General features: G+C 43.5%; 1 protein-coding gene across 6 annotated transcripts in view; it reads right to left on the reverse strand.

Annotated features, from left to right (window-relative positions):
• The window catches only part of golga4 (golgin A4), a 60,729-nt gene that overhangs the window by 8,784 nt on the left and 28,799 nt on the right, over window positions 1-23,146 (reverse strand). For 4 of the 6 annotated variants that reach the window (XM_035416383.1, XM_035416393.1, XM_035416402.1 and 1 more), the window contains 12 exons: window positions 22,634-22,717; window positions 19,637-19,784; window positions 15,361-15,539; window positions 14,563-14,694; window positions 13,875-14,030; window positions 8,573-12,741; window positions 8,114-8,235; window positions 7,092-7,222; window positions 2,995-3,081; window positions 2,615-2,635; window positions 1,408-1,476; window positions 458-533 (listed from right to left, as the gene is read on the reverse strand). In XM_035416383.1, coding sequence (XP_035272274.1) covers window positions 458-533; window positions 1,408-1,476; window positions 2,615-2,635; window positions 2,995-3,081; window positions 7,092-7,222; window positions 8,114-8,235; window positions 8,573-12,741; window positions 13,875-14,030; window positions 14,563-14,694; window positions 15,361-15,539; window positions 19,637-19,784; window positions 22,634-22,717 — 5,374 coding nt within the window. The remainder of the gene's footprint in view (window positions 1-457; window positions 534-1,407; window positions 1,477-2,614; window positions 2,636-2,994; window positions 3,082-7,091; window positions 7,223-8,113; window positions 8,236-8,572; window positions 12,742-13,874; window positions 14,031-14,562; window positions 14,695-15,360; window positions 15,540-19,636; window positions 19,785-22,633; window positions 22,718-23,146) is intronic. The other 2 variants (XM_035416422.1, XM_035416430.1) reach the window with 2 other exon arrangements.

Below are 23,146 nucleotides of genomic sequence, written 5' to 3' on the forward strand. Positions count from 1 at the left end.
ACTACTGCTGATGGCCCCTTATTGAACCTATGTGTCCTCCAGATGTTTTCTGTAGCAAATGAATGCAGCAAAAATGATGATAGTTTTTCCAATTGCCTGAATCCTTAAATAAGCCTTGATAGAGAGTAAACTCCTCAACCACTGACACATGAGCATAGCAGCTCGGCCTCACACCATATACCAGCCATTGGGTTTACAGATCTCTGTATCAAAATGGAAAAATTCTGCATGAATATTTTACTGGACATTACAGATTATGATGACAGACATCATTCACTTCAGAAACGTATACCACCTGCAGTATCTTTGTTTATTTTCTTTAATGAAATGTCCATCACTTAAAAAGGCAGAAGCTTTTTGCAAAAGTAGAGCTTCAACACATTTAGTTTGGTCGTATTTCCAGTGCAAATGTATTGGCCGTATTCGTAGGCAGGCCCAGGTTATGGTCTAATCTTACCTCCATATGCAGATCCTAGGTGAGTCACCACTGAATTCTTGTGGACACATCGAAGTTTGTCCTCTAGTGTGTGGATCTAGATAACCAAATTCAGCAAAACCAAATGTCAACTAATGGAACCGTTCTCCATATATGCATCTCACAAGAAAGACATTATCAGAGAAACTTATCAACCAAAACAACAACGGTGACTGAATGGAACGAACCCACATATTGCATGCGTCTAACACTGTCTGTTTGGCATTATGGATACTGCTGCTTCAAATTAAGTTCATGGGATATGCATAAATATACGAGAGAGAGTATCTTTGTGTGTGCTTGTCTCTGTGTGTGTGCACAGCATGTACATGGGCATGTGCGAAAGTGTGTGCACGCAAGACAGTGTGTGCTCATGCGAGGCAGGGGAAAGCTGTGTGGTGGTAGCTAAATAAGAGTAAACAGATGTGATTTTCAATAAAGTTAATGCCATGAAAAAAACTGTGTTCCAGATGAGTGGGGTGAAACAGTTCAAGGTGGATAAGAATCAGTGGCACAATATAAGCCTTGTTCAGCCTCTCAATTCTTCATTAATGCTTTGGGAACACTGCACTGGGTGGGGGACAGACCGGGCATGTGAAGTGTCTTGTGTGTTGTGACCAGTTAGGAGTGTGTGAAGGCAAATGGCAGGGACATTGTGACTGTATGAAGGGGACATTGTGGGGTGTACAGGGTGAGAGTAGAGCTGTATGAAGGGGACATTTTGAGGTGTAGTGGGTGAGAATAGCTGTATGAAGGGGACATTTGGGGTTGTAATGAGTGACAGTAGCTGTATGAAGGGGACATTGTGGGGTGTAGTGGGTGACAGTAGAGCTGTATGAAGGGGACATTGTGGGGTGTAGTGGGTGACAGTAGAAGGGGTCATATGCTCACCGTTATTGGATAAAAGCGATATATAAATGCAGTCCATTTACCGTTTCCTGGAACTCCTGCTCTTTCAGCTTGGCCTCACTCAGGAGGGTGGTCTTCTGTGCGAGCTGAGCCTGAACACAGCAGGGAGGGAGGGAGGGATGGAGGAAGGGAGAGAGAGAGAAAGAGAGAGGAGGTAAGGAGTGACAGAGAGAGAGGGAGATGGAGGAAGAAGTGAGACAGTGAGCGAGACAGGGAAGAAGGAAGAAATGACAGAGAGAAAGAGAGAGAAAATGGGAGCGATAAAAGATGGAGGAAGGGGGAGAGAGAAAGAGGGGAGTCAGGAGAAGGAGATGAATGCATTCTTTTACAGATATTTTTCTTTCAGAGATATTCTTCCTACTCTGATTCCCACATATTGAAGAGAACTTCCCTCTATGGAGTATCAAAATACCATCTATGGATTCCATAATGATCTTACCATCTCCCAAATATTATGCATACAGACTACAGGAGAACCCTTTGGGAATGTGGGTTATACCAAAGTCTTGAAACACTTCATTCTGTCGTGCTCACCTTTTTATTCAGAGATAATCACAAACAGAACCTCGGAATTCATACCCCTCATAACACAGTAGCATAACGAAGCAAAAACTACAGAACCTACTTGTATAATATTGTAAGTGATTTAATTTGCTGTAACATTAATGGATGCTTTTACTCATTAGCAGTGCTAGCAGCCAGTTTAGTCAAGCAGGGTAATCAGAACCCAGCTGCTTTTTAGCAAAGCACTACTCCTCTTTCACTATTTTATCACTGATGCCATGTCTTCAGTGACGTGACATGCAAGAACCATGCCTTGCAAGCTATTTACTCAGAAAGGCAAATAAAAAATGATGCGTAATCAAGCAAGCTTGGAGCCTTAGTGACATCACTCAAGTACCACGGTTCACCAAAGACAATTTTGTTCCGTTATTTTTGTTTGACAGGGAATGTGACAAAGCCTGTGCGTGTATGCAAAATATATAACCCCATGAGCATTAAAACCTATGAGAGACCAGTGGTGAAACTTTCCCCACAGTAAGCAGTTACAGCCTGTGAACTGAAGAGCTCCTCTACAGTCAATCTCAAAGCTTGAACTGCTTTGTGCGTTGGTCTGGTGAAGAGTAATAAAGGAATGTTATTTGACACATCAGTTTCTGATCCACGTCACATATTTTAACTGTCTTGCATTGGTTAAATCCAATAGCTCTCATATGATAGCTTACTCACCTGCAGCTCTGGTAGAGACCCCTGAAAAGATAAAGCATAAGCTTAGTTTGATAACCAGCAATACATTCACCAGTTGCAGCATATAGATGGAGCATATACTACAAGCAACTGTACATGGGATCCACTGTTCCACCGCTGTCATAAATATGATGTCCTGAGAATCCCAAAGATGTACCAATGAAAACAAAAGATGGGTAAAAGTGACCACAGAAACTCATGGCATACAACTGTGATGACCATTGTTACTGTGATAACCAAAGTAACTCTGATGACCACAGTATCTGTGATGACCACAGTTACTGTAATGACCACAGTAACTAAGATAACTACCGCTGCAGTATTGTGAGTGGCACTTGTCTGCTGTTCTCTATCTGCAGTACCTGTGGGATGTTCTGAGTCCTTTGCTGTAGCTCCTCCAGCTCCTTCTGCACCTCCCAGACTCGCGCCCCCATCTCTTCCTCTCTTTTCTGAGGAAACACAACACACCTGCTGAGTACTAGTAATCCTGTCATTTCCTCTCTGAAGACCTTGGAGTGAACTTAACAGTGTTATTTCCTGTCTGAGCATGACAGAGGACATCTGATCTGCCAGAACATCTTCAGAAAAGCATGCTTTATTTCAGCAAAATCATTCGACATAAAGAATCTGTTGTGTTACAGTATACATGTGCACGTACAGTATTCGGTGTATATTTCACAAATAAATCTTTGACCAATCTTTAAATGGCCTAGAACCAAGCAGTTGTAACACCTATCGAGAAACTGAGGTAGACAAATCACAAATCCGTGTGCGTGTGTATGTGAGTGAGTGACGCACATTATTTAGTCTTGTTTTTCATTAAAATGAGTTCACATAAAACAATGCTAGTCCCAGGTCTACCCCTGATAAAGCAAGGTTATATCATGTTACACAGAAATTAACTCAGAGGGAGCTTGAACAGACTTTTGTTAGTGAGAGCAATATTTACAACATCACACATTCAACCCCACAACTTATTTCCTCATGAGACAGATAACAGGGTGGTTTGAGGGCCAATTGTTTGAACAGTCTAGCTAGTATTGAGGGACACGGAATAGTCACGGCATTCCAATTGAACTGCACCTAAATGTGAAAAGTTATGGGCTGCTGGATGGCCCATGGTCTTGGATCTTAGATCTTGGAGCTCCATAGGGTTATGCCACTGCATCACCCAGGGTACGGGAGTGTTTAGTCAGTTAGGGGTCAGCATTTATCACTATCTAGCGATCCCTGCTGGTCCATCGGTCGCCCAAAAAAACTGCATACAAAAGCCACAAATGAAAGTGCTTCCTCCGACTTCCCTCTATTTGAGTTTAGCTCTAGTCTACTGTGTGAAAAGAAGGTGGTAAAATCATATGTTTCAGAGTAAAACCACACAGGTCTACCTTCTCCCAAATTGACAGTGGGATTCGTGCACAAACACGGCCACATTTGCAGACACTTTGCCATTACAAATTAGGGAGTGAATTGGACAGGCTTAGCCTCAAGTTGGGTGCTACATTTATTTTTAAAAATAAAAAATAAACAAAGTTGTGCACTGTTATCCAGTGAGTTTTGGGAACTGGTCTGCAAACCATTACCTGCGTTATACAGAGCCTTCAGTAAGTTCTCACCCCCACTGATTATTCTCCTTTTGCGGTAACATTTCTTCTCTTATTTTAGTAACTATGAAATCAAAATGAAATAAAGTACAGTATGTTGATGTCTTCAGAATTATATTTTTAAAATCTGGAAAGTATTCACCTCTTTATATTAACCCATTTAAGCCTGTGGGCAAGTAAGTTGTGGAAGTCTCTTTTTCCATCTGTGAATATTTTTTGGATGACTATAGATGCTTATGTAAGAAATCTCTGGGAAAAATCTGGGCATTAATGGGTTAAAAACCTAAACTGGGCCAGGTGTAGTCCATTTTCCCCAGAGATCACACTGAAACGAGGTCCACCAAGAGTGTAATTGCTATAAGTCCACAGCAAAAAAATATCTACATAATCTACACAAAGAATGTTTTGAAAACAAGAAGGTCAGTATTCTAGAATGGCCCAGCCAAATCAAATTGAAAGTCTGTGGTATGACCTGAAAATTGGCTGCCCTCTCATGCTCTCTGTCTAACATTGCGGAGTTGGAGCAAATTTACTTGGAGGACTGGGCAAAAATTCCAAAATCTAAATGTGCAAAGCTCATCCAGACATACCTCAGAAGACTCAGGCTCGCAATTGCTGCCAAAGGCTTGTCTACAAAGCATCGACTCCGGGGGGCAGTGAATACTTTTGTAAATGAGAAAAAATGTTGGATAATAAATATTCTTTTTGCATCATGAAAGTGCTGAATTTATTGTGGTGGTGTAGGGGTAAGATATTACAATGCATTGCATTGAAATTAATATAAATGCATCACAATACATTAAGATTTTATAACATGTAACAGCACAAAATCTGAAAAGATTCAAGGGGAAGACTGTATTCTGAAGGCATGGTATCTTTACTTCATGACATCCGACATATAAGATTATCTAACATCACTCGGATGTCAATGCATTCTCCCTTTTAGCAGCTCAAGGGCTTCTAAGCAGCTCATCCTGATACGGCACGCTATTAGTGTGTGAATGGGCCCCAAGATCTAGGTAGCGTTGAAGGCTTCACTTGGCCGGGATGGCAGATCTCATAGCGCACCAGTGACCACTGCTCGTCAGCTGAGGCTGGCAAGCCTCAGAGGAGAGCACATGACCGTCTACATTTTCCCAAATTGACAACAGAGAGTGGAAAGAGTGTTACATTAACCCAAACGGTAATCCCTGCATAATGATGACGTGCTTCTTAAAGATTATAAGATGACTTCAAATTCAGTAAGCTACTGCACAAAATATCCAAGCCCACATTTTTCATAACCAAATCATCTGGCAGGTTCTGCCATAAACCAACCCCACAGTTACAAAACAAGTCAGAGGGACAACAATTTTTATGAACATAATCATGCACAGACTAAACAAAAACATCATGTGATGGGGGGCACAGAACACTGAACACTGCAAATGGTGAGAAGAAAACTGCAAATACAATTGGGGAAAGACTGAAATTCCACATTGCTGTATTTACCCAAATTGGATTAAGATTGAAAAAGTTGAAGAGAAGGTTATTTATTTCTACATTTATAAATCTATAAGCCGGTTTTACAAAATGTTTTTAAAAATTCTCACAGTATTCATCGAAGAATAAATTCAATACTTCAATACTACCTCAAGCTGCCATGCTTACTTACTCAACTGTTTGACTGATTTTTCATGTATTTGGCAAACCTGTCCCAGCAGAATTGAATATGCAGTATCATACTTCACAGACTTTAACAACAGACAAATTACTATTTTTATTAATTGATTGATTTATTATTTTTGATATTCCACAGAGAAATAGAAGTACAAGCTTAGATGACTGTACTCTCTCCAGCGACTCACGGGCTGTAGCCCTGTAGAGCTGCTAAAGCCAAGTGAAATTCTTTGAGCCAAGAAGAACCTGAAAATTTCATTTTGGAGTAAACTTCTTCATCTGTTTAAACCATAAAGCTGTTGGAAAACACAAATGATCCACGGAGAAAAGAATAGATAAGAACAGTGTGGTAGAAGTGCCTTTCAAGGAAAAGCACAGATTTTTTTATTTTTTGTACTGTCCATACTAATTACATACTAAAGATTCTACTCTCACTGTAGGTTTATGATATTCAAAGGTTTTTTTTAACACAATTTACATATTGAAATTGACTTAAAATTCACAAGTCTCAACAGGCAATAAGTCTAATGCAAACAAGCAACGTTAACAGTAGACCTGAAGCCAAGTATTCGGCACGCCACTTGAGTCAGCAATATGAGAACCACTGATGGGGGGTGGTTTCTCCCTCTCTCGCACACACAAACACATCCTCTCACACACACGCGCACACGCGCACATGCGTGCGCGCGCACACACACACACACACACACAAACCCTCCCAAGCTAGCCATTACTGCATGTGAGTTGTTTATACATTTTAGCTAAATCACGCCTGTACTGTTACACCCAATACGAAGCTAGCTTACTAAATCACTTAACTAGCTAGCCAGAATAATGTAAGACATATTGGCAGCTAGCTAAGCAAAACAAAAGCTTGCGGTTTATGTGTAGAATGAACAAAGAGGAAACTGAGGGGATAAAAAAGAGCAGCTTTCTAATGGTCTCTGCACGTATTTACCCTACAGTGATGAGCTTTTGAAATATGCTTTTCACAGAAACTCATATCCAAACTATTTCCTAAGCAAGGTTCAAAAATGTCCTATAAAGAACTTCACCAGACACAGAGCTATAGCACATGATCTCTTGGTACGCTTGCATCACACAGAGCTATAGCACAGGATCACAGGATATCACTGCATCACACACAGATCTATTACAAATGATCTCTTGATATCACTGCACCACATAAAGGACTTTACCTGCAGGATTTCCTCATATCTCTGCACAGTTCTCTTGAGATCGGCATCTTTTTGAGTGATGATCTTCTGCAGTTGATTTGCTTCTTCTCTGTGGTTATCCAACAGTTCAACTTCCACCTCCTGAGCTTTTCCTGAGGAGGACAATGTCATTACAACGACATCACTCAAAGTACAGAATTAAATGGCTATAGCTAGCTAAGGGTATGGAGTTGCAATCAAGTAGAAACTTTGCAAGTGCTGAAGTACACCTGTACTGCTCCATTGACTAGTTAACCAGTGAATGAGCTATAGAACTTGCTACAGTGAACTCATTACAGTGCAGTTCCAATGAAATGTCAAAATGTTTCCAACTAGTTAACACTTCAACTGCATAAACATAGTGCATAATATAGGCACACGTGTATGGCTAGCCATCCTGCCATAATGTCACATAGAAGCATGGCCAGCTAAATAACCTTACCTACTTTTATCAACGAAATACGGTATGTAATGAAAACACATGTCATTGGTTAGCTAGTTTCGTCCATGTTAATAATGTGCAGGACAGTTAATCAGCATACTTTTCAAATGAAATGCCTGAAGCATAGCTAGCCAGCTCAATGACCGAAAGAAACATGGACTGTAACATGCCCCTGGCTAACTAGTTCACTTAAGCAGCTTCAGGAGCACTGAAGCCAGCTAGCAACTGCAAGGTTTTAATGAAATGCTAGAAGTGAACCTACCTAGCCAGCAATAATATTAATTTAAATGGTGTGTGTGTTTTGTATACATGGATGTATACAGCTCTATGTAAATTACTGCATTTACATGATGTAAATAGAACTTCATGTTTGTAAGGAGGAAAATTCAGTTGTCATTCTGGTCATTTCTGTTCCCTGAAATGCACCAAACTCTCTGTGCTGTATTGGTATAGGTTACATACCACCAAACAGCAGCTCAACAGATGACATGCCTGCAATCTCACTTACAAGTCACAAATGGCAAAGAAAGAAACCCCTCAAAGTTCCCAGAAGAGATCTCACCAACAGCCTCTCTGACAGCAGCCTCCAGCTCCTGTTCCTTCTTAGCAATCTGTGTGTTGAATTCCCTCATTAACTGCTTCAGTCCTGAACTGTGCTTCATCTCCACATCCTCCATTTCCAGCCTACCAAAGGGATGGCATGATCATGTCAGAATATATAAATGTGCAGCAAGCTTGCACTGGAATATGGAATATATAAATGGACAGTGATCGCATAAAATCATAAAAATGGATTACAAAATGGCAGCCTGGCACTATGCAAGTTCAGCCAACTGAATTAAAAACTAATTTCAACAAACATTTGAAATATTTCAAAGCCATTCATCTTATCAAATTGCTTATTCAAACAAATGTTCATTAGGGTGAAATTTATTACAGTGTTCTCTGTATTTTTCCATTAATTACAACCTGGCTTATGAAATGACTACCACACTACCAAATTAATATGAGGAGCACCTACTTCAATTTCTTGTCATACTCTTCAGCCATCTCTTTCTTCAGATACTCCAGTTCCACCTGGTGCTCTTTGCGCAGAGAGCGCAGGTCTTTCTGCAGGCTGCTGAAGGACTTGCGCAGCTTCTGCTTCTCAGTTTCTGCCTCAGACAGTTGACCGAGTAGGCGTTTCTGCTCGGCCCTCATCTCACTCAACAGACCCTCGGAGTTGACGGCTGCCCTCTGAGGAGAATCTTCCTCATAAGCCCTCAGCAAGCTCTCGCTCACCTCCAGCTGTTTCTGCATGTTCTGGAGCCTCAGCTCATAGGTTTCCACTAAGGAGTCCCGGTCCTGTTTCAGACTGTCCTGTTGGGCAACCAGACAGGCCGCAATCTCGCCCACACTGTTCTTCTCTTCCTCCAGACAGCATTCCTTTTCTTCCTGCTTTTCTGCTTTTGGTTGTCTTTGCCCCTGAGGATTCGCAGAAGTCTCTGTCAGCTGCTCCTGGGCCTGTGAGGTCTGCTGAAGGACGTGTGCATTCAGCCTGTTAATCTCGGCTTGATGTCTGATGTTCTCCTCCTCTGCCTGCTTCAGTTTCTTCAGGGCCTCTTCAAGCCTGGCGTGCGTTTCCTCTTGAGAGGACAGCTTTTCCTTTTCACTCTCTTGAATTGCTGCTATTGTGTTCTCGTGGCTGGCCACTTCTCTCTGGAGTGCACTTAGTTTCTCTTCATACATCTCCCTCAAGCTCTGCAGAGATCTCTCTGTCTCTAGTTCACCCTCAGCCATAGTGTCCTTCACCTGCTTTTCCAGCTCGCCCTTCTGAGCCAGGGAATCTTCCAGGGACTGTACCTGCTCTTTCAGTGTTTTGATGCACTCCTCCCTTGTGTTTATGTCCTGTTTGATTTCCTCCAGCTGCCCCTCCAAAGCTCTCACACACTGCTCTTTCTCTTCTAGATGCGCAGTCAGCTGCTTCCGAACAAGGCCGATTTTCTGCTCAGCCTTCTTCTTCAGCTCGGCCTTCTGAGCCAGGGAATCTTCCAGGGACTGTACCTGCTCTTTCAGTGTTTTGATGCACTCCTCCCTTGTGTTTATGTCCTGTTTGATTTCCTCCAGCTGCCCCTCCAAAGCTCTCACACACTGCTCTTTCTCTTCTAGATGCGCAGTCAGCTGCTTCCGAACAAGGCCGATTTTCTGCTCAGCCTTCTTCTTCAGCTCGGCCAGTTTGCCTGCACCCTCCGACGAGAGCCTTTCGTCAGCTTCCCTAAGAGCCTCATCTTTGGCCATCAGAAGTTCAGCCTTCACTTTGTTGAAATCTTCCTTCTGTTGCTCCAGGTCCTGATGAGCCATTTGGGTCTCCGATCTCAGCCGCTCGCACTCCTTCGCCTGTTCCGCCAGCTTTTCCTCCAGCTCCGCTATTCTGCCGGCACTGCTCGTCAGCTCCGCGGTCAGCGCGAGAACACCCTGCTCTTTCTCGCTCAGTGCCTGGTCTGCCTCCGACTTGCTGGTGGCCTGACTGTCCACATGGCTGGTCGACGTTTCTAGGCGCGCATCTCTCTCTGCTACTTGCTTCTCCGATTCCTCCAGTTTGGTCTGCAAGTCCTTGATGGTGTTGTGGTTTTGGGACAACTTCGATTCAGCTTTCTTTTTGAACTCTGACAGTTTGTTCTTAAACTGCTCCGCCTGCTCCAGAGCAGAGGATTTCTCCTTGTTTAGCATCTCTACAGTCTTTGACAGTTCCTCCATTTGGTTTAAAAGCTTCCGCTGCTCCTCATTGAGCGATGATACGACCTCTTCTTTCCCTGCTATGGTACTATCTACCTGGATTTTCAAGTCATTTATTATGCCTTCCAAGCTGCTGATATGCAAAGCATTAGCTTTCAGATCTTCGGAAAGGGCGACATTGTCCTTCCTCAGCTGCTCAATGCAAAGGTCTTTCTCAGAAAGAGCGTGCAAGGTGCCACTACCATCTCTTTGTAGAGATTCTTTTTCAATTCTTAATGCTTCAATGTGTTCTGCCTTTGAATTTACCTGTAACGTCATTTGTTCAAGTGAACTTATTAAGTCACTGTTCTCCATAGTCTTTTTCTGAATCTGTTCTTCCAAAGAACGGATCTTGTCAGTCCTGATAAGGATGGCATTTTTAAGCTGTGCTACTGACTTCTGGCTGCAAATGACTCTGTCTTTCAATGTCATGACCCTGCCCTCTACTGTCTCATGCAGTTCATTATACCTGCCCTCCATTATCATCTGTACTTCTGCACTTTTACAGACTAACTGTTCCTTGATCATACTGATTTGGCTGTGAAAGGCATCTTCCATGGCTTTGATTTGTAGGACACTCTGTTCCAGTCTCTTGTGAAGATCCTCACCTTCTTTAGAGTTGGAAGTTTCCAGAAAATTTAACTTGTTTTGGGTGTCTTCAAGCTGCCTTGACAGATCCAGAACTTTTCCTACATGGGCCTCTTCAGCTTTATTCATTTGGTCCTGAAGAGCATTCCTATCGCTGAGAGCCTGGTTGAGGTTCTTCTCCACAGTCTCCACTTGTGCCTTCAGCATCGTTTCTCCTTGAGACAAGCTCTCCAGCGAGAGGGCAGCTTCCTTCAGCTCTGCCTGCAGCTTCTGCACAGTGGTTTCCCGCATCGCAAGCTCCTCCCTGAGGTCTTTTATTTCCTGCATGACCTGCTCCTTCTCTGCCCTGGTGGTTTCCAGCTGTTGGGTGACCTCCGCCAGCTCCTGAGCCTTCTCCTGTCCCTCCTCCTCCTGCTGGCTCAGTTTAGCCTGCCAGCTCTGTGCCTGCTCTTCCTGATCCTTTCTGTGCGCCGACTGCAGCTTCTCCAGCTGCTCCTGATGACCAGCTTCCAGCTGAGAGATCGCATTGCTGATGCCGGCCGAGCTCGCTTGACCCATCTCCAGGATCTTCTCCTTCACCTGCAGATCTTTCAGACTCAGCTCATGGTCTTTCTTCTCAATTTCCGCTTTCAGCTTCTCTTCTTGCTCCTGCTGGCGCTTTTTCATCTTCTCCTGTATCTCTCTGAACTTGAGCTTGAGTTTTTCCATCTTGGTGTCCTGCACTTTTACTTTTTCCTCCAGCTGCTGCCTGGTGGTTTCCAGCCTCTTCTCAGCGGCAGCTGCCTCCTCGTGCAGCGTCTTTTTTAACTGCTCCTCCACCTGTCGGTGTGCGTCTAGTGTTTCCGCAAAGGCCCTCTCACGTTCGGATAGTTCATTTTTGGCTTGCTCTACCTGAAGTTTCAGCTCCTGTTCCTCAGCTGAATATTTCTGCTGAAGTGACTCTGTCTTTTCCTCCCAAACCCTCTGGGTTTCTTCCAGCTTTTGATCTAGATCTCTGATTTGACTCCTGCATCGTTCCAGCTCACCTGTAGCCTCATTCAACTGAGTGCTTGCTTCAAGCAAAACCTCTTTTTCAGACTGGGCTTTCTGCAGACTTTGCCTGAGCTCTTCCAATTCCAGTTCACGGGTCTTCTCGGTCTCCTTCATGACCTTGCTCTGTTCTTCCCATTCTTCCATCTTCTTATGGTGAGAAACAGCCAGCTGTTCCAACTGAACCTTCCCTTCCTCCAGAGCTCTTGCCTCTGCTTCTTTAAGGTCTTTCTCTCTTGCTAAGAGCTCTTCCAACGCTTTATCTTTATCTTCCAGGACCATCTTCAGCTTGTTGAGTTCCTCCTTCAGGGTCTTCTCCACTCCTCCTAGAGACTGTTCATGTTGAGATTTGATGCCCTGAATCTCCTCCTGGTACCGGGAGCGTTCTTGCTGGAGCCGCATCTCCAACTCCTTCCCGGTCGCATCAGAACCATTCCTGGAGGCCTCCAGCTGCTCCTCCAGCAGCTCCTTGCTTCTAAGCAACTCAGAGAGTTCCGCGGACAGGGATTCCAGCTCTATCTGTTTCACGTCCAACTTCTCCAGGCACTTGACATTCATTTCCTCCACATGTTCCTGGAACTGCTGCTCTTTTTCCTTCAGGGCAGCCTCCAGCTCAGCTTGGTGCTTCTCTTGCAGCTCATTTAGAGCCACCTGGTGGCTCTGGCCCAAGGCCTCCAGCTCTCCACTATGCTTCAGCCCCAGAGCAGACATGTCCTCCACATGTTTCCTCCTTTCCTCTTCTATCTGCCCTGACAGCATGCTGGACTCTGCCGTTGTGTCCTGGGAACTCTTCAAGAAGCTCTCAAGTTCCAGAATTCTCTGAAATGGAAAATGGATAAACAGTAAAACAAGAGAACTTGTAACACGTAGCTGTGAAAAATTCTTGCTCTTGTCCTCGTCTTTGTAATATAGTACATTTAAACTGTAGGCAGAACAGGAATGTATCAGATATAATCATCAGGATTTCCTGCAAATTGGCTTACTTAAGGCGATACAGTAAAGGTAACTCAAGTGAAACTGTTAACTTCAGGAGATTAATATCATTTTACATGTTAATTTTATATGACCTCCTTAACTACAGCTACAAGCAGTGTACCCACACAGTATGTAGGCAAAGAATTTCATCCAAACATGAATAGGAATGAAGTACTGGTTAGTTCACAGGGCTAGCTAGTTTTGAGAAAAATACAGATTAAAGAAAGGTTTGACTGAAAAAAACGTTCTTAGGTACTAGGCACATAAAATTAATTTCACTGCCGGACAGCAGAGAGTAGCATACAATTTTTAAATTAGTCTTTTTCAGATGTTTGGGAGATGAAACATTCTTAGGTACTAGGCACATAGAATTAATTTCACTGCAGTACAGCAGAGAGAAGCACACAATTTTTGATTTAGCTTTAAAATATATGTAAATATGTTTCATGTATTTATCATATGAAAATAAAAGTAGCTTGTGATCCTGCAGCCAGTTCCATGTAGAGGGCAGTTTTTCCTTCGGTATTGCAATGTGATTACACACAGATACTCTCGCTCTCTGCATGCACAGCAAACCCCTTTTATGTCAGCCAATCACAAGCTTTCCCCCGACAGACAGATGATTGACCACAGGAGAGTGAGGTCATTTTTCTCAGTTAGCCAGCATTCATAATTGTTTTGAAATGAGAGCCAAAGAAGAGGAAAACTGTCTACAAAAGGTTCTGCTTCGGTCCTTTGGCAGGAAATTACTTCCATGAAAACTGAGGACTCAAGAGCATGTGATAAAACAAGGGAACACAATCCATTTATTAAGAAAGATGTAATGTCGTCTTTCAACACCCAAGTTTCAGATATTGAAGTAATCATTTCTGTGTGTACAAATATTCTGTGAGGGTAAAATTAAAAGAATCATTTTTTTATTTAACTTGTAATTAAATTAATTTATTTGGAAATGGAAGCTGCCATGATGTACTCACAGTCCTGGCAGTCTCCAGATCCTGCTGCAGCCCCTGGGCCTGGCTATGCCCCTCCTTCTGGAGGGCAGTCTTCTGCAGCTCCGCCTCCTCCAGAGCCAGAGCTGCCTGCTGCTCCTTCTCCTGAAGAGCCTGAGTCAGCTCTTTCCGACACGCCTCCTAAAGCCAAAAAACACTGCATGTATTACAACCAGCTAAACCCTCAAACGCTGCACACACATCACTTCCTATACCTCAGAGTGCATTTAGTTTACCACTACCCAAAAACACTGCATCTATTATGACCAACTAAACTGCCAAACACTGCAGGCACTTCACCTCCTAAACCTCAGAGAACCTTCAGTCTCTCAAAACCCAAAAACACTGCATGCATTAAACCCCCCTTTATCTTTAAAAAACAGCACACTGTTTCCTACACTGAAAAACCAAAGCAGAAATGACACCTGCTATGCCTCAAAACACAGCACTTAATAGCCTTCCACATCCTAAAAACAGAGCATGTTACACCCCCTACAAACTAAACATTACGCCTCAGAAACAGTATGCGCTCCACCTTATGTCCACAATTTACGCCCCGACACCTCAAACACAACACACGACGCACCCTCCCACATTCCAAAACACACAGCACACATTGTGTCCCCTACACCCTCAACCGCCACCAAACACAGCGGCAGCCTGTCATGCGCACCACAGCCTGGCTGATCTGCTCTTGAACCCGGGACTCCTGGTCCTGCAGCCTGGCCAGCAGCTCCTTCTCCTTACTGGCCAGGGCCTCCGCATGCAGCCGCTCCAGTTCCGTCACCCTGTCCTCCGACGACTTCTGCAGCACACATTCACACGCACGCCACGTTAGTCTTCAGATGAGCCGTACCTTCGTGCCAAATTAACCCACATCATGACATACACTTAACCTCAAAAACATTCATATTTTGGCATTGAGTCTGGAGACAAGAGGCTGTGTGATACCCAGCTTCCTCTGAAATGCACACTTTTCCTTGAAATTCATGAATTGTCATTTCCCACAATCCTGTTAAACAATTTGAGGAAAAACATTCTAAATGAAACAACTAAAAATGTACTACCACAGCCATGTAGTACAAAAAACGTTTTAAACCTTTACAATAGAAATGAAAAATAGCAGCATATTAAGGAAATAATTGAAAAAGAAATGCAAAATTTAAGATAAAATCTGGACTAAATAATAATCCATGTGATCCAGTGGCTTATTCAAGGAGCTGTTCCTAAAGTAGGCATATATTCAAAGAAGCTGACAGGAGGTGGGGTGTAAAGCTATGAAGTGGAAATGAAAGGCGACACTTGTTCAATTTTCCAGACAGGCTTAAAATAGGTTGCAGGAGAAAAATTAAATATGCCTGTACAACCAATGTTTACCCATCTAAAGTATATAAGCGCTTACAAAATTGTTATTGTTTAATGGTAAGGGCATCAACAACCCTGATCTTTGGCATACAGCAGGATGACTCGCCTTCATGATGCTGACGACCTCCTGCTTGACACGGGACAGCTCCTGCTGCAGGTTCTTCCTCTCCTCCTCGCTGGCTCGCTCCACCTCCTTCACCTGCTCCTCCATCCGTGCCTGCAGCTGCTTCCGCCCCTCCTCCGCCCGCTGAGCCACGCCCAGAGCCCTTTCCAACTCCTCAAATGCTGGGGACAAGATTTCACACAGTCACTCCCCACAATGATTACATCACATGTGGTTACAGAGTATCTAATGAACAACACATATAATACAGAACATAAATACAGAGAGCAGGAGTAACAGTGCCACGTCCTACAACCGGATACACAAGTATCATTTAAGCACAAGAGTATCATACAAAATATCAAAATGTCTGTTGTTTTATTTAGAGCTGAACACATTTTCAGGTAATCCGTTTAAAATTAAGTATCTTGTCAGGGTATTCAGAGTTTTAAGTATTACAGGCCATAACTGCCATACTACTTAACCTTGTTCAAGTTGTCAGAGAATTTGTTGCAGCATGCAGCAGAATTTTCAAAAGTCTCTAAGCTGGGCTGCTGGGAGGTTCATCCTGTAAAGGCACTGTTTTAGTATGCAGATGAGTCCCAGTCAAAGCCAGGTCTGCTGCTGACTGCAATCGACAGCCTCACAGGTCAACGCAAAACTAGCTCTCGCATTGCCCACATTTCATGACACACCAGCATCTCCCGCTGGCCAACCAAAAGTTAATCTGTTAAACTGTACATGAAGCATGATTCGATGAGACTTCCAACATGAACATGATTAGGAAAATATCAAATCATATTTTGAATCCCTAGCTAGGTCTGATGTAATTTCATCAAGAACAATTAATTGTTTTCAGGAAATAAAATACCGCGTTTAGGGCCACACAGTAGCTATCAGATGACCGTGAAACGGAATCTTATCACACAGATTAAATTTCCCTTTCTCAGACAGGGCTGGATGAACTGCATGATTGTGTAGTCCTGTTTTAAGCCCACTCCACCCATTCCGCATGATAATCATGCCCAATTAAAATCAGTCGATGTTTAACGAGAGCTGTGCCAACTCCTTGCATAAGAGCTCTATTCAGTGAAGAACTGATGCAATCTTTCAAACTGCTGGACAGTCTTAGATCTTCTACTGCACAGCCCTGAGCTACAGCGCTGTAAAGATATAGAAGACAAACTGCCCCAAACCCAGGCCTTCACAAAACAGTACACGTCCACCTGGGTTTGAACTTAAATCATCCACATAAGCGACATAACTAATTATGTTGGTTTTCTGTGTGATATTGTATCTTTGTTAAAATGTGCCATGTTTTGTTGCTAAATCACATCATTGTGAGATGTTGCATGTTAGTAAGTTCCTTATTCTTCCACATAGTGCCAGTGAGTCAGGCATGTGGATTCTTCACGGACTCCACACAGTTCTAAGCCCAGGCCCTGGAAATCTGATCTGGACTACTGCAACCTTCCAACGCATTCTCATGTCACTCAGCTGCTCCACACGTTACTGGCTACCAGTTACAGCTCACATCAAGTTTAAAACATTGGTACTAGCCTACAGGACATGTAATGGAACAGGTCCACCACACCTACAATCAATCTTCAACCCTCCTCCTCAACTCATCCTTCTGTTAATAAGAGATCATTTGTGTCTGCAGCATAACACATTCAGGTGAATAAAAGCAGCAGGGCAGAATGAGTGACACAGAAAGTTTCTGGGAGCTTCAGATCTCTTGGGTATTAACGTATAGAGAGTCTAGAGGCATTCTCCCTGGTTACAGACTCAAACTGCAAGTTACATTTTGGACCTAAACCTGATGGGGGGTCTCAGGCACCCACAAATGAGCATTTACATAGGAGACTTATGTCAAAGTGGTCATCCCACTCTACCCAGTCCTAACCCAAACCCTAATATAGGAACATCTGTGCAAAACTTCAAGAGGTGTGACAGGTGGTCAAATTCTAAATGAATGGATGTATGAGTTCAGACTCAAGGTTATGAGGCTGCTATTCAGTTTTTTTAAGATGACATCTAAGTTCAGCCTGTACATCAATCTTCCACGCTCAGAAAATCTTGAAAGGAGGCCCCCATCGGCATGTCTGTGGAGCAGAAGCTGTCTGTAGCGCTCAAGTCTACGTGAATCCAAAAGTCAGAGAAAACCATTAATTGTTACTAAGTATTTTCAATGTCCCTGAAGACCAGTAATTAGCAGTTAAAGAGCTCTCTCAATATTAAGCTATTTAAGAGGGTAACTCTGAGCTTATTTATCCATATTTCATATTTCAGAGTCAATAACAGTAAGATTTTGTGCTATTTTAAAAAGTTCACTGCTAAGGCACATAAAAAAGCAGTATGTTACAGAACAACGAAAAGCCCACTTTAGGCACATTACAAGGGTCCCAAGAAAATCTTGGGTTGATGTTTCACATGTGTTTCAATTCACTGTCACAAAGGAGTTGATCAGGCCTTTATTTCAAATTACACATTAAACAATAATTAACAATTTATTTTTTTCCCCTCACCTGTGTCTGCCTCAGACTGCTGTTTGCATTTTTGTCTTTAGACCCTGCCTGCGAGCCCCCAAGTGGTCTGCACACCGGCGTGCCTAGATTGCTCAACTCAGACATTCAGTGCTCTTGCAACCAAACTATGAGTTGAAAAAACACAAACTCTGTGTTCTAGCTATATTGGTAGACAATTCAGGACAACTATGCCGAAGACAGAGTTTCTAAAAACCACTGCTGCCACGCCTGTTCTCCATTTACCAAGCACCTCCTCCCTGCAGTCTCATCTGAAACTAAACCCCCTACCCACAACACACTGGGCAATAGTGTCTATCTAGGCATTCATAAAAACATTCTTTCACCACTAAAAAATTGTATTCCACCATAGCAAAAAGATAAAGCCAACAACAGCCAAAGGTATGCCAGTACAGCTGTGAAAAACGCTGCTCACTGAACACTGAAATAAATAAGAAGAAAATCTTATGCATAGAGAAGTCCCTCTCAAGACCGAGTGGCCATATATTGTCTTGGACAATCCATTTGTGAAATATACGCGCATTTGTGACGCCTGGGTACCTTCTAAAATAGCTGCGCGTAATACCACACATGTTGTTTGTGGTGTTGTCGCCCTTTGTAGTACAATCTGGCTTGACTGACAATTAATCTATCTAATATGTGACAGAATAAGCTTTCTAACAATGTACACTCCGGGGCAAAAAAATGGGCCAAGCCCAAATGGCAAAAAATTCAGCTTTTAATGGTCTTAACAACAAATCACTGGTCAGAAAATTAGCAAGAATTAAACAAATGCACTCCTGAGACCTCCTGTGCCACCATTTGTTTGTTTACTTTTGCTGTAGTGAACTGTTTGGGGAAAAGCTAGAAACAGGGAAATTCACTTATACAGTAGACAAATTAACATAATGTCAAATAAAAGAGTCATGTTTTATATTTGGTTGCATATCATTTGCATGCCATGACTTCCTGATGTCTGTGACCTATCAACATCATCAGAGTCTGGATATCTTATTTTCAGGTTGTTCCTACAAGAGATACAAAAACTCTTTGCATTTGAATGGATCTCTATGGGAATTGGGGGGTGGGACTAGATTCAGCTGTAAATTATGCTGATACCGTATGGAACACATTTGTTGGCTAAATGGCTTTAAGTCATCAAGGGTCTAAGGTATCAAATGAGCCTCAAACCACCGTGCTGCTGCCAAATATGCAGTAGATACTACAAGCATTGTTTCTCCTGAATATTTTTTCCATTGAGTTGAACAGGAAAATTAATCAGGAGAAACTAAGGCAAAAGAGGAGAACGACAGCATTGATTCTCTGTCTCTGTCTCTATCTACTGAACACAGATAAGATTTCATCATCCATATGTAAGTGTTACTGCTGAAAATATATTGGTTATATGTGTTGTTTTTTAAATTGAGTGTCTTTAAATAGGATAGTGGTATTTTACAATGAGGATACTTCACACTGTAACGTAAGCGTTCATTGGTAGCTAAGTAGTGTTTGTGTTTCATGCACCGGATATGACGTGACTATGGACGTGGGTTGCTACTGTTCCCATAGGCTTCCAAGCCCTAATGCTTGGTAGACAGAATTATTTAATATATGGTACAGTATCATAGCATGTATAAGGATATGTGCCACTTCCGTGCAACAGTTGGCAGTTATAGAAGAGAACTGGCTATTGTTGCAACTGAGAATCACACATTTGATAGGACAGTGGATAATGAGGAATGTTGATCAGTTACCGGCTTTCTCAGACTTCTCCTTCTGCTCCTGCAGCTCGTCCTTCTGTGCTGCCACCTGCTGGAACCGTGAGCGCAGCTGTGCGATCTCCTCCTCCTTCATCTCCAGCGTCTCGTGCATCTGCCGCTTGGTCTCCGCGATCACCATGCCCTGCACAGGGGAGAGTGTCAGTGTGCTGCGCTGCTCAGTACTGGGAAATGTCCTTTTTCCAGATCAAAAAAGTTAATGTCTCCAGCTAAGGCGCTAGCCGAGCCCAGCTAAGGCGCTAGCCGAGCCCAGCTAAGGCGCTAGCCGAGCCCAGCTAAGGCGCTAGTCGAGCCCAGCTAAGACGCTAGCCATGTCCAGCTAAGGCGTTAGCCGAGCTAGGGGGCTAGCCAAGTCCAGTTAAGGCGCAAGCCGAGCTCAGCTAAGGCGCTAGCCAAGTCCAGCTAAGGCGCTAGCCGAGCCCAGCTAAGGCGCTAGTCGAGCCCAGCTAAGACGCTAGCCATGTCCAGCTAAGGCGTTAGCCGAGCTAGGGGGCTAGCCAAGTCCAGTTAAGGCGCAAGCCGAGCTCAGCTAAGGCGCTAGCCAAGTCCAGCTAAAGCTTGACTTAAGCCCTTGGTGCAATGACAAATCCCATGGTATGGTAACCAGTCCTGACTGTCCCAACGTAGATTGTGCTTGGAAGACCTGTGGGGTTAAGGCATCACCCACAGAGGGAGGGTGCATTAGTCATTCCTCTGGGTGACTGGACCCTCTGATCTACCTACTCTAGCTGCAGGTGGAGTGCAGTCCTCCAGCACAGATACTGTACAGTTCAGCCAGAAGGCAGCAGCAGCGGCAGGGTGCATGCTTTCTGGTGGATATGTGTGTTGTACACGTGTGCTAGCCTGTGCGCTCTAAAACTCACAAAACTCACAGAGAACAATGCAGTAAATGGTTTTCACTCTAAATATGATTTGGTATGCAAGACAGGGGTCTTAAGCAGGCTTTATTGATAATGAGGACTTAGGCCTTATTGCATCAAGAGCAATACCGGTGCATAACTGAAATCAGTCAACTACCAGGCAGCAGATTGGTTTCACACTAAAACCAAAAAGAGTGGCCATTCCCCAGTTAACAGCAGGGCCAACATACACTGGAGACGTCTGAGCATCTCTCCTCCCACATTCCAGAGCACGCAGTTCATGGCCCATTATCTCCAGGGGATCAAAGGTTAATCACTGATGATCTACACCCTCTTTCAAGCAGAGCACCACAAGACAGTCTGTTTTTTACATCTATCTACACTTACACAGCACCTTAAATAGTATACTTAAACTCTTGTGATCTTTGAACATGTATTAGTACGGTGCTCATGATGGACAATAAATTTTGCAGATAAAGTGGACAGGGAAGAAACTGATAAAAGCTTCCTTGCATACATACCAACATATATATCTATAAATTATCTATAAGTTACATTGGCTCATGGTGGTCAAACAGCTCTAATTTACTAGTTGAGCAACCCATATACACAAACTGTGATAATTATATGATCACATTTCTGATAAACACACTCTAAGGGGTTGTAACATTGTAACATTTAACTTATTGTTTATTACCAATCTGGTATCATCATAATTTTTCAATGTACTAAATACCTCGCTAAGTATAAAAATCTAATTTCATGGAAAAGTATTCTACTGATGCTTCACTAATATTACCGCAGTTAATAGTCAATAAAAACAGCGACAGATGCCATTTTTGACGTGAAAAAGAAGCTGCATGAAAGCACTGACACTGCCTAAGCAGTATGCCAGTTTACTATGCTTTGCTGCTGTAGCTTTAGCTCATCCTTTAAAGTGATGCGATGTCATATGAACTAACACGAGGCACCACTGAATTTATACTGTTGCCTCCAGCCAGTTGTTTCCATACACATTATGAGGGATATTTGAACAAACATAAATTTTGAATTAGCCCTGAATCGTCACTTGCACGATCAGGAACGCGGCTCAGCAGTTTTACTAGTTCAACATCTAAATTTACTGGCCACAGTTAAGTGGACTAGCATGACTATTGAACCCCTTAGGTTTACGTGCGTAATAAACCTACAGTTGGTAAAGGTTCTCACCACAAATGCAGGTGTAGCCTTACAGCTTAAACATTGGCTGTTTCAACCTTGAGTGATGTCCTTAGTGGGCTATGAATGGGAGTTCACAGCAGCGGGACACAGCTTGCATCATCCTGCCAGGGTAGGGTGGCTGTTTCAACCAGGGTGCCCCAGGCTACCACAGCATGTGTGCCCTCTAGCTATGCCAGGCACAAACAGGCTGCCACAGCACGAGTACCCTCTAGCTATGCCAGGCACCGACAGGCTACCACAGCATGAGTGCTCTCTAGCTATGCCAGGCACCGATGGGCTACCACAGCATGAGTGCCCTCTAGCTATGCCAGGCACCGACAGGCTACCACAGCATGAGTGCCCTCCAGCTATGCCAGGCACCGACAGGCTACCACAGCATGAGTGCCCTCTAGCTATGCCAGGCACCGACAGACTACCACAGCATGAGTGCCCTCTGGCTATGCCAGGCACCGACAGGCTACCACAGCATGAGTGCCTTCTGGCTATGCCAGGCACCGACAGGCTACCACAGCATGAGTGCCCTCTAGCTATGCCAGGCACCGACAGGCTGCCACAGCATGAGTGCCCTCCAGCTATGCCAGGCACCGACAGGCTACCCCCAATCATCAATGGAGACATAACTCCACTCTAATGAGTGAAAGCTCTTCTGGAGTGTGCTGTGCGCTAGCAGTACTGAAAATAGTCACTGGCCCTGAGTCAGAGCATCAGAGGACTACAGGGATTTATAAAATAAATAAAGAACAGATGTGTGGTGAATTGTCCAAATTTACGGGAAAAAGCAGAACATTCTGTAAATTCTCTGCCACAATAGGAAATGTTGCTTAATTGAGCTCAGAAAAGCTAGCCAAGAAGCCATTTAATGCATCCTCCTTCTGTCTTCACCAGCACTCACCTTGTCCTGCTCCAGCTGCTCGATGAGGTTTTTGGCATCGCGAAGCTGTGTGATGAGCTTTGTTTTCTCTGTAGTGTGAAGTTCCTGAGAACAGACAGACACAGCCAGACAGGTCAAGCAGCCATACTACTCTATCTGTCCAACGTCTCAACACACTGTTCACTCTCACAACGCCTGGGCACTGTTCACTCTCACAACTCCTGGGCACTGTTCACTCTCACAACTCCTGAGCAATGTTCATGCTCGAAACTTGTCAACTGTTCACAGCCACAACCCTGCTTGTCCAGCCTGGAAGCAACAAGGTCCACTGCCACAGCTTCTTAACACGTTTCTCTGTTGCCCTGTCCTTAATAATAATAATAATAATAATAATAATAATAATTTTATATAGCACTTTTCATGGTCTCAAAGACGCTTTACAATAAAATGATACATATATACATACAATGAATCATACAAAAAAATACAGAAAATGTAGTGGGACTAGTGGTGCAGTGGTGGTAGGAGGGGGTG

This window comes from Anguilla anguilla, chromosome 1 (genome assembly GCF_013347855.1).
Source record: "Anguilla anguilla isolate fAngAng1 chromosome 1, fAngAng1.pri, whole genome shotgun sequence".
In the NCBI taxonomy this organism is placed as follows: domain Eukaryota; kingdom Metazoa; phylum Chordata; class Actinopteri; order Anguilliformes; family Anguillidae; genus Anguilla; species Anguilla anguilla.